Source organism: Macrotis lagotis, chromosome 1, assembly GCF_037893015.1.
Source record: "Macrotis lagotis isolate mMagLag1 chromosome 1, bilby.v1.9.chrom.fasta, whole genome shotgun sequence".
Taxonomy (NCBI): domain Eukaryota; kingdom Metazoa; phylum Chordata; class Mammalia; order Peramelemorphia; family Peramelidae; genus Macrotis; species Macrotis lagotis.
This window is the reverse complement of record NC_133658.1, coordinates 826,985,101-826,997,386: the sequence shown is the minus strand read 5'-3', so window position 1 is coordinate 826,997,386 and position 12,286 is coordinate 826,985,101. Positions and strand designations below refer to the sequence as shown.

At 36.0% G+C, this 12,286-nt stretch overlaps 1 protein-coding gene across 6 annotated transcripts in view; it reads right to left on the bottom strand.

Moving 5' to 3' along the window:
• The window catches only part of FAM124A (family with sequence similarity 124 member A), a 196,482-nt gene that overhangs the window by 37,426 nt on the left and 146,770 nt on the right, over positions 1-12,286 (bottom strand). For all 6 annotated transcript variants that reach the window (XM_074217173.1, XM_074217174.1, XM_074217177.1 and 3 more), the window contains one exon: positions 11,183-11,916. In XM_074217173.1, coding sequence (XP_074073274.1) covers positions 11,183-11,916 — 734 coding nt within the window. The remainder of the gene's footprint in view (positions 1-11,182; positions 11,917-12,286) is intronic.

Below are 12,286 nucleotides of genomic sequence, written 5' to 3'. Positions count from 1 at the left end.
CTGTAAAAAATGGGAAAAGTCCAATATATTCCAAAATATTCATAGTAGTTCTTTTTTTGTAGTGGCAAGGAATTGTAAATTGAGGGGATGTCCATCAATTGGGGAATAGATAAGCAAGTTATGCTACATGAATATTATGGAATATTATTGTTCTGTGAGAGACCCTAAATGGTTGGACTCTAGAGAAGCATGGAATGACTTACAGGATCTGATGCTGAGTTAAAGGAGTAGAGTCAAGAGAACAATGTCCACATCAGCAATATGAGATGAACAACATTGATGGAAGCAATTCCTCTCGACAATCCAGAGAGCTAGTATGACTGTTATTTGACTGGTTATGGACTATATTATCTCCAACCAGAGGAAGAAAAACAAAATACAGAAAAAACAACCCTTCTGAACCTGATGAACACTTTATAAAAATTATCTTTTGCATCTCTTTCCCTTAATCCTTATTCCTCATACCCAAAATTAATAATTTGTAAATATGTTTAACAAAATATGTATGTAAAATGCTAACCTGATTATTCCTTGCTGAAGGGAGGGAGGTGGGAAGGGAGGGTGGAGGGAAAATTTGTAACTTGGAAATATGCATATACAAATGGATGAAAACAAATAAATAAATTTAAAACAAAACAAAAAAAAGAATCAGTGAACCAAATTTGTCTCCAAAGAGGAGTTGAAATGCAACTCCTTTTCTTCTTTGTAGAGGTTGCAGATTACGATGCAATATGCTTGGATGGTCCAACTTCGAAAATGTATGGATTAGTTTGACATGTTTTCATTGGCCTTTTTCTTGACTACAAATGATGATTCTTTGGGTAGGTGAGGAAGGAGGGATATATTTGAAAAGCAAGGTGATTGAAAACAAAAATTTTTCTAAAAGATTCAGTCAATTCATAGACTCTTTTCACCACAAGTGTTGTATTTCAGACCACTCTGTTTTTTACCTCTTCATAGCCAAAGAACGATGATTGGAAATTCCAAAAAGTTACCTTTAATTCAGTAAGTTCTGGGATTATACTGGGACCATATTTGGAAAATATTTGATTGTGAAATAATGACTCTAAATTTTGGGGAGAGTTTGCTTTTATACATTATACTCTTGAAAAGTGGTCCTGTTTCTGACCCCAGAGGAGGAAATTTTTTCTATTTGCTTAAATCTCTGGAAGACATCTAGTTGGAGATTAATATCCATCTGTACTTCCCAATGGGGGAAACAAGAACTGGGTTGATACTTAAATATCAAAATACATATTATAACAGTTAATTTTATTTAAAAATTAGGTAATACAATTAGATTAAAAATTAGATTAAAAATAAATTAAAAATAAGATTTTTCTGTTATAAAATCATAAGATGTTGAATTAGAAGAAGCTATCATAGTCCAACTTTTTCATTTATTTTAAATAAGAAAATAGAGTTCCAATGAATTTAAATAACTTGCTCAAGGTCATTGAGTTCATAAATGAGAAATCTGGAAACTAAATCTAGACTCTCTGACTCCAAATTCATGCTTTTTTTTTTCATGGAATCATAGTATTAAAAAAATACAGTGTGAAAATTTATGTTTCAGAAGATGGAACTACACAGTTTGCATAGCCATAGTAATATATTCTTGTTAAAATAAAAAAAAAAGAAAAAATGCATCATTGAAAATGAAATTATAGGGGTGGCTAGGTGACACAGTGGATAGGACACTTTTCCTGGAGTCAGGAGTACCTGGATTCAAATCCATCCTCAGACACCTAATAATTACCTATCTGTGTGGTCTTGGGGAAGCCACTTAACCCCATTGCCTTGTAAAAAAAACCTTAAAAAAAAAGAAAGTGAAATTATTTGCTCAAAATGAATGTTTTTAAGAGAAATTTTAAAAATTATACCTAAACTATTTCATATATATATATATATATATATATATGTATATATATATTATGTTCTAGATTCCTTCATCATGGTCACATTGTGTTGCATTAAATGCACTCATATATATTTTTTAAAAATAAAAGAATCTTTAAAAGAATTGAGCAAACTATGAACAAGGTAATGATGCTAGACAGCAACAAAGGATTCATGATGAAAATGTTCTCCACCTCCAGAGAGAGAACCAATGAACTCTGAGTAAGACTGAAGCATACTTTTTTGTTTTTTTATCATTTCTTTTTTGAGTGCTTATTTTCTTTTGAATACAGTTAACATGCAATTATATATATATGTATATATATACATATATATATATATATAAAATTGATATATTGCTTGTCTTCTCAAGGAGTGGGAGAAGATGAGGAGGGAGAATTTGGAACTTAAACTTTTTTAAAAATGAATGTTAAAATTTTTTTACATATAATTGGGAAATATCTCATGAAATAAATTTTTTTTTTAAAAAAAGAATTGGCCAACTGGATCTGCTCTCTATTAACAAAGGGCTGTTGAACAACTTCAGACACCAAACCATTTGAAATCTCTCCCTTAAAAGGATGGGAATGCTTAATCCCTTTTGGAAACCCACTGAAAAGGGAATATTGTGCTTCCTGGCATAAGTACCATGGTTGGGTGGGGACTTGGATGCCTGGCTGCCACAGCATCACCTGCTATTCTAAGAGCACCCACACACAACTGACAGCAGCTGTTTCTTTGGAACATGCAGAATATGATATGTTTTAGAGCAATGCCCTAGAGAGAACAAATTAAGTAGACCATGTGAGACAAAGAGATATGTTTTGAAAGAGTTCAAGCAGAAATTTTAAACTCTCTTTCTTACTTTTCTCCTTCCCTCTGGGAGGTAGCGTGGTAAGGTGGAAAGGCACTTATCAAGCTTTGGAGTCCTGCCACCTTACTACTTTTCTGCTCTTGTCAATTCAATTAGCTTTCTGGGCCTTAGTTTCCTCATCTGTTAAAGGAGAAGGTTGAACTAGATGGCCATCCTGGTTCTATGAACTTATGAATGTTTCTAAGAAGTCTGACAGTAAGTCATTCCCAAGACCATTGGTCAGATCTATTGTATCTTTTAAGAAAATCTCTCTACCTTCCCAGTCTGCAGCAATTCCAAGGTCACCCAACTCTGGCAGGAGTATCAAACCAAACTCTTGGAAACTCTTTTTTGGCATTGATTTTCCAAACACTTTGGTATCATGCATGGGGAAATAAAACCCAGGTTGGGCAAAATTAACTACAGTCATATATATAGCTAATATTTATATGGTGCTCTACATTTTTCAGAACATTCTACATAAATTAATCAATTTATACAATCAGAACTTAGAGACAATCAAGTTCAAATTTCTCATTGTGTACCGATGAGGAAATTGAGACTAAGAGAAGTGTGACTTGCTCAAGGTCACACAGCCAGCTATTCGTAGAGCCCAGACTAAATGAAACTCATGTCTTGTTACCAGGTTGGTGCTCATTCCAGTATACCATATTGATGATCAAGGACCTGGTTGGTATTTTTCACTCAAGTGCTGCGAAGTACCTTCTTTTAAGTACAATAGTAAGGGGAGGAAGAACAGGGAAATGTACACTAATGGGCTCAGGTCCTTCTCAGAATAGTGGTGAAAGGCTGTCATAGTCTATCCACATATTTGAGTTTCAGAGGACAAATCCAAGTGATGATGATCATTCTCTGATGGAGAGACTTCTTCCTGTTCCCTACCTCAGTCCATAGTTCAATGGTTCTGCAGCTGCATGTCAAATTACTAGGAATTACTAGGAAACTAGACAAAGACCCAGGCAGTGCTCAGACACAGACACAACAAGACAGCTGTTTTTGGAGTTTCTTGGGTATGTTTTTCCTTTTGTACCATTTTTCAGTCATTTTGTTCATGTCCAAATCTCCCATCGAGAGTTTTCTTGGCAAAGATACTCAAATGGTTTGCCATTTCCTTTTCCAACTTGTTTAACAGATGAGGAAACTGGGGCAAAAAGGGTGGAGTGATTTGTCCAAGTCACCCAGTTAGTGAGTCTGAGGATAGAAATGAATTCATGAAGACTTCCTGACTTAAGACATGGAACTCTATCCACTACACCACCTAAATATTGCTTAGTATTGTGTGGTCTTTTTAAAAAAATATTTATTTAAGGTAATGGGGTTAAGTGACTTGCCCAAGGTCACACAACTAGGCAATTATTAAGTGTCTGAGCCAGGATTTGAACTCAGGTCCTCCTGACTCCAGGACCAGTTCTCTATCTCCTGGCTTCCCCCAATGTTCCTTAGTATCATGGCTAAACACTAATAACAATAGTATTTATACAGCACCAACAATGTGCTCAGTGCTTTACAACTATTAACTCATAATTTCACAACAATCCTAGGATATAGGGTCGGTTATTACCTCATTTTACAGTTGAGGAAACTGAGGAAAACAGAAGTTATGACTTTGCCCAGGGTCATATGACCAGTAAATATCTAAGATTGGATCTGAACTCAAATCTTCTTGATTTCAAGCCCTGTATTTTTTCCATTGAGCCTCCTAGCTGCCTGCTTCATTCTCCATCCTATCACTTCCATCTCAGGGATGACTGCATGCCAAACTATTTTCCATAAGAAGTCTTTTGAGACTATATTGCTGTTAGCTGACCCATCTGGTACCTTTGGTCCATAATTAACCAGTGAATTTATGCAGCAAGGTCAGTGGAAACTTTGCCTTTCATTGATAGTTGTGAGTTTAAAGGTGCCAGTAGTGCTAGTCACGTCTCCTTCAACATGACTTCCATACTAATGTTGCTTTTCATTCCACTTCAAGACCAGAATGTTTTATTCTAAGTTATTTGATTCAGTTTTCCAAAGTAAAGTCTGAACAAAAATTTAATCACACCAAAAATGACAACTTTATAGCTTCTCAGTGAAGATTTCAGAACCATCTAGAGGAACTCATTTCAATATTCAGAACCTTCATTTTGTATCAGTTATATTTTTTCTATATGAATTTAACCTATGGCCTCAATTTAAGCCCATTCCCTTATCCAACCTCAGTGATGATATCTGTGATATATATATATATATATATATATATATATATATATATATATATATATGAATCTCACTTCTCTGGGCCTCAGTTTCTTTATCTGTAAAATGGGGATAATAAATACACAATACCTACTTCACAAGGTTGTTATTGGTAAGATGCTTTATAAACCACAGACAAGCTATTAATTCTGTTCCTTGAACAGTCATTTCCTCCCATATTATATTATAGTGTCGTGTGGATTTTTTCCCAGTAAGTATTGGAGTACATGGTTGTTGAGGTCCCTTTTATCTAGATTCTGTGTTAACTTTCCCTATATTACAGAATGAAAAACTGAGACCTAGAAAGAATAATTTACTTCTTTAAAGACTTTTGTTATTATTTTGTTGAGTTCTATAAAGTATTGCTTTGATAGTTTGATTTATGTTGCATTCAAACTGTAAGTTAACTTTAGGAGAATTATCATTTATATTATATTGGCACAGCCTTGAGTTTTGAATATTCTTCCAACTTTTTCTTTGGAATATTCTTTAAATATTCTTGCAACTATTTCCTTAGAAAAGGAAAGTAATGGTTAAGAATGAAGAGATAATAGCACCTCAAGCCTCAAACTATTATAAAACAATTGTCATTAAGATTATTTACTATTGTCTAAAAGAATAGAAAAATGTATCTATGTAATCCAGGGAGAATTGGAAACATGGAGTTCAACCCCATGTTTGATAAATGGGAAGCATTATTTTACTTATCTCTATTTGTTAAAGATTTCTGGAAAAAAGTTGGAAGTGGACTGGCAAAAATTATCTAAGAGTTATACTAAGTGTTTTACACTAAAATCCCACAATATGTTCAAGGTGAACATATGACATTTATCATAGGAAAAATCATCTTAAAAACTATAGAAGCAGCAAGTTATATACTTTTCATAAGCAGAAGTAGGAGGTATATTTATAATGAAGCACAGAATAGAGGCAATTACAGAAGATTAGATAGGTAACTGAACTTTCTGCACAATTATTGCCATCTAGAATAAGAATGAAAATAGTCAAAAATGTGTGTATAGTTTGTCAAATTCTTTCCCCAATAAAATGTGATTAAAGAATGTGAACAAACAGTTCTCAAAGGAATTGTAAATTATGATCCTTATAATGTCACTGTCACTAATCATAAGAAAATTATATATATATATATATAATTCTTAAATCACTTCCACATTCAAAGACAAAACAAAAACAAATTCTTAGCTGGCTACAAATCCCCATTCCCTTCTTACACATACCATCTTTTGTTTCACATTGCATGCACTCACTCAGCAGAGCACTTACATACAAGAGAAGTAGTATGGCATAGTAGAGAGCTGAGCTTAGACCTAGGAGGACATGCATTCAAGTCTTGCCTTAGATGAATACTGATAGTGTGACCCTTGGTAAATCAATGCCTAAGGCAAAAGACTATATATTGCAAAGACATTGCCAACCTGCACTGGTTACAGGGAGTTTACTATGTCAGTGAAATCGCAGGTACAAGTTCTTTCTCTTACCCTTACCTAGCATTGGGCTAGGTGCTGTGAAGAATGAAAAAATGTGCAAGATATCTGCCCTCCATGAACTTACAATATAACAGTGTCAGTGAGGTGGGCATAGCCCATAGTATTGGACTTTGGGGTCAAAGAGATTTGAATTCAAATCCTACCTCAGATATTTACTAGCTCTGTGACCCTGGGCAAATCACTTAATCTCTGACTGCTTCAGTTTCCCCGAATTATAAAGGGGGATGATTATAGCACCAAACTCCCAGGATTTTTGTGAACACAAATGAGACAACATGTTATATCCTTGCAAATCTTTTTTTTTTTTTTTTTGCAAGACAATGGAGTTAAGTGGTTTGTCCAAGGCCACACAGCTAGGTAATTATTAAGTGTCTGAGGCTGGATTTGAACTCAGATCCTCCTGACTCCAAGACTGGTGCTCTATCCACTGTACCACCTAGCTGCCCCTATCCTTGCAAATCTTAAAGCATTATATAAATAATAATGATAGATAGCTACTAAAAATAACCACAAAGTCTTCTAAATTCACGGCCAAAATACTAGGTCCCATAGAACCTAGTATGTTTCTTCATGTCTACTTCTTTGCTTCTGCTATTGTCACAGCTTTTGTATCTCTTGATCTTGGATACTATGAAGAAGAGAGGGAAGAGAAAAGGAATAAGCATTTATATAGAACTTACTATGGGGTAGGTTCTGTGCTAAATGCTTTAAAAATATTTCATTTAATCCTCACAAAACTTCTAAGAGGTAGGTGTTATTATTGTCATCATTACTTCACAGATGAAAAAATTGAGGCAAACAGAGGTTAAGTGACTTGCTCAGGGTCACACAGCTGGTATGTATATGAATATGGATTTGAACTTAGGTCTCCCAGACTCCAGGCAGAGTACTGTAATTGTGCCACCTAGTTGCCTCTTTGCCTCTAAAGAAGAGACAGAGAAGAGGAATCTAGACACCTATCACCTCATCAGAACTCAGCCTTAATTATATCTAAATTTTGGGTTGGTGCTGTATGGTTCTAATGAAAGCATTTCTGCCACCCTATCTTAAGCCACACAATGTTAGGAGAATTTATAAACATAATTTAATGTCAAATTTTTCTTTCCTTTGAAGAGGAAATATAATCTTGCTTCAAATACAAATATCTACCTAAAGGGGAAGCAGTCTTCCTGAAACATGGGAGAGGGGAAGTTGGGTTAAGTTGATTAAGCTGAGAATGAAACACAATCTGTATTTTATGTAAGCAATTAAACAATATTCAGTTGAGCCAGTCTTCCACCCTGAATTCCCACAAACTGAACAAAAGACTTTGGCAGAAACTTTAGTAGAAAAAGCAGCTTAGGAGAGAGAATGCTTTAAGCTGTAGACTCCTGGAAAATATGGATAAAAACAGGTTTTCTATTACTGTTCTCCCACCAGATGTTGTGGTCCATACCCATAATCCCTGTTACCAAGGGAGGGTGAGGCTGGTAGGTGGCTGGAGCTCAGGAGTTAATGAATGACTAACGGTTTCAAACTGATAGGATGCATGCACCAAGTCTGTCATGAGTATGGTAAACCCCCAGGAAAGGAAATAGGGTTCCCAGTGCCCTAGGGAGGGTCAAACTGACCCAGGTTGCGAAAATGGAACTGTGTTTGACTTCCATGTTCACCAACAATGGGGTTGACCCCTTTCATTTCCAGTGTGGGGTGAATAGGGAGACACAATCTTTAAAAGCAAATGAAAAAATAAATTAGAATAAAATGAATAAATAAATGAATAAATTCTCCCTCTACTACATTCATCTTATCCACAAATACTTTAATGATAACCATACAAGGTATTATCAACTTTTGGAGATTCCTTTAAAGAGTCTAGAGGCTCCTTATTTTGTGATAAAGAAAGGATTCTTTTCTACTACAATCTACAAATGTTACCTTGTCAAACTAAGCATTAAGTATGAGTTATGATTCCGACATGGTTATTTTAAAAGGGTCAGTTACTCCTTTCTGTCCACATTGATTTTCTCTCCTCCACACCAAGTTCCCTTTGATGTCATGCATTACTGAGCCCAGAGGACAGCTTCATTTCTCTCATGTTCTTCACACTTTGATGCCAAAGCCTCAAAAGTTTCTCCTTGGACAAATTTGAGGGACTAGATTTGTGTGTGGTTCCTCTTTGAAATACATTTCTCAGAGGTCACTCTGAACCAAATACAGGTCAAGCTTTTAGACTCTGCCTCTTCCTTGGTTATTGGGTGGATCAAAGGGGGAAAACAAAAAGATTCTCAATTTTTGAATTGTTTCAGTTGCATAAATCATTTCAGCAAACATTTGATTCTTTCTGCTCTATCAACATTATAAAATGCTAGCATTCACGAGTTTTGTTTCAATGCCACTGTCCTGCCAAATGGTGCAGATTTAGGCCCACAAAGAACATGGGCAGTCTAAGGCCAGATATTCCTTCATCATCAACCTGTGCACCTCATGAGTACAGATCATAATTTTGTACAAAGCTGAGTTTGGATTATTTGTAAAAGTCTAAAAACATTTTCATATTAGAAAAATGATTATAGAAGCAGGATGGCAAAGTTGATAGGGATTTGATATCAAAATCTGGAAGATTTGGGTTCATATTCTACCAACAACACATACCAATTGTATGAACCTGGGCAGGTCATTTATTTTCTCACTGTCCCCAGCAAAGCTCTAAAACTGCGAATTGCAGAGTGGCTACATTGGTAGAGGGAGGTTCTCCATTTAGAATTTCCTTAAACTAATGAAGTCACAGGCCTGGTCTCTATCCCTATTAAAAATGATTAGAGATCAAAAATTAGCTTTGCAGTTTTTTGTTATTGAATATAAAATAATACATGATTGAATGAAAAAACACATGTATTAGGGACTTATGTGACTGTCATATTTTTATGGCTCCATGTATTCAGCACAATTCCGGAACATTATTCAGCCAGCATTGATAATGAGACTGAATAATTCAGATCTCGAGGTGGCCCTATTTTTGGCTTGAATTATGTAGCCTGATTGTTCTAAGAAATTAACCACATCATTGCCAAATTGTCATTTTCTTTCATTCTGTGGGAACATAGACCATATTTAAAGCCAAATGCAACAGAAATTGTATAGCTTCACCTGAATAGGGTTAGGTTAACTTTTTGTGACTTCAGCAAAAAAAAGATGAAAATGGTAATAATATTTTCCCTAATAGCAAATAGTTTTCTTTTTCTCCATAGCTATCATTTGGGAACTCAAAACCTGACAACCACTATAGAATGGTTGGATCTCAGTTTCTTTTAGGTCTCAGTTTCCTAATTTATGCAACAAAGAAGTTATACTTCTAGACCTTTCAGTACCCTTCTAACACTATGATTTCCAGGAAGGTTTCTAAATTTTGGAGTGAATTCTTTTTGGTTTAAAAATATCTTGAATTTGGAAAGCACACATATTCAAGTAGATTCCAGACAGATAAGGGATGGATTTAGGATATAAATTTTGAATTTTTGGAGCACAATTAAATCACTAATTGGCTATAAGGATCTAGGAAATCCACAGGTGGCATGGGGAGTCAGGGGAAGAGGGGTTATGCATGACTACAGTTATTACTATTAAAGATATCATATATCATATACTGTACTATATTATATACACTTATATGTTATATAACATCATATCATATCTTATAAAATATAATTATTGCTTATATATCTGTCTACTGCACCCAGATGACTCTGCAGGAAAAAGTGAGGCTGGCGACATTGCACAGCACCTCCTTACTCAAATCCAATTCACATGCATATCATAGCATCACTTCCCTGATTGTCATGGTCTTCTTTGAGAATGAAGGAGAAACAACAATATTAAATACTTATATTACATATTATATATACATTTTATATAATTTATATATACAATTATAATTATTAGAGAGAGGTATATAGTCAGTTGAGCAGATTTCATTGAACTTCATTTCTCTTCCCTTACCAAGGCTAACCAATAAAATCAAGTCCATAATTTCTCATAAATAATTTACTCTTTAGATAAACTTATAAAAGATTTTTTTAATATATTGCTCAATCTAACAACCACAAATAATGCCAATGCCTCTTTCCGAACTAATTGGGGACAAGAAGTTATGGAATGATGAATAAATCCCTGTATTGGAAAATGATGTATTTTGCAATCAACAAGCAGTAGGTGGGCACTTTCTGTAGTTTCTGCTTGAGGCCCCAGAATTGTAACTGCTGATAACTCATTGAACTCAAGAAGTTGCTTCAAGGAATATATTGGCCTCATTATAAATTATGCAGCATCAGTTCTATCAGAACTTGTCAGACACCTCAACTAGAACTCACTGGTATTCCTTTCTGAAAGTGCAGCTGGAAATATATAGGTAAATGAAAAGCCACTCAAAGAAAACTGATTGCACCAACCTGAGGGACCAAAGGAAAATGAAATGGTTCATTGGAGAGATTTCTTCAGGTTTCTTTCTGTGTTTGATCCAGAGGACGAACAACCTACCTTGAACTTTTCAGCAAAGAAAAGTGGGTGGGGCAAAGAGTGAACATGTACTTTTTAAAAACTTATTTCTTACAGGATCTAAAGATGGCAATATGAGCTAGTTCACCAAATTTCCCCTTACCCACAGACAGACATAGAACACAGATACCTGCAAAAGGATCTTGTTTCCATCATGATCTTCTGTCTGCCATCTTCCTTCACTTATTGGGCTACATGGATTGGGCAAAAGAGGGACCAGCTGCCCGATGTCCTTTACTCGGAACTCTAGCACAGAGGAGTCGGTGGGCACTGGTGTTTGGCCAGTGGGGAGTCTTTTCAGAGAGAACTGGATGTCTACATCCATATTTGAGTAAATGTGGAAAATGCAAAAGTCTGACTTCCTCTGACTTGGGTTCCTTTTCAGGATTAACTCATAGAGCTTCAGAATGTCAGCAAAGTTCTCATGCCGGCAGTAGATGGTGAACCGCACAATTTCTTTCCCATAGTGCACTGGACGAATGGCCCATAGTGGGGTTCCTGGGGCCAGAGTGAAGAAATCCTGACTGCAGGGTAGGTAGGGGAGAAACCTGCCATGGACTCTTTCTGTGTGGTGGTAGTGCCAAGGTGGCCTCTGGAAAGTTTCATGGAGTTCCAAAATCTGCTCCTCTCCATATTCCTCTTGTAGGAAGAGCACAACAGCCAGGGCTGGCTGAGAAACCTTGTTCTGTCTCTTCCGTTTCCGAGGTACTCTCCTTTCAGACACACGGAAGAGCTGGAGATCCGGGTGGACCCAAGCCAAGACCTTGTCAATGGCCTCCTGAAGGGCCTTGGATTCACCTGGGTCTGTGATAACATGGACGCTGACTAGGAAGGGATCCTGGGTATCTTCCACAGAAAGCTCACCTGAGAGAATCAACAGGAACACAGCATTAATAGGGAAAATTTTCTCATTTGTGTGCTCAGGAACCTTTTATAGGAAGGACCAAACAGAAAGAGGAGAGTCATACATGCCACTCAGATTACTCTCTATGAGTTCTGCCCATGACTGTGTCAGCATTATTGGGAGATGAAACTAAATTAAGACCCCCCCCCCCCCCCCCCAGGGAAAATCAGCCTGCAGCTAACTTTTTGTTTGGGAAGGACTCTCATATGACATTTGATCAACCTCAGAATACTGAACTGTGGAAATAGAAAATGAAGCTTCAAGCTTAGTCATGTTAGTAAGGAGCAATGAGGGATAAGACAATTGTGCAGAATAATAACATATATATAT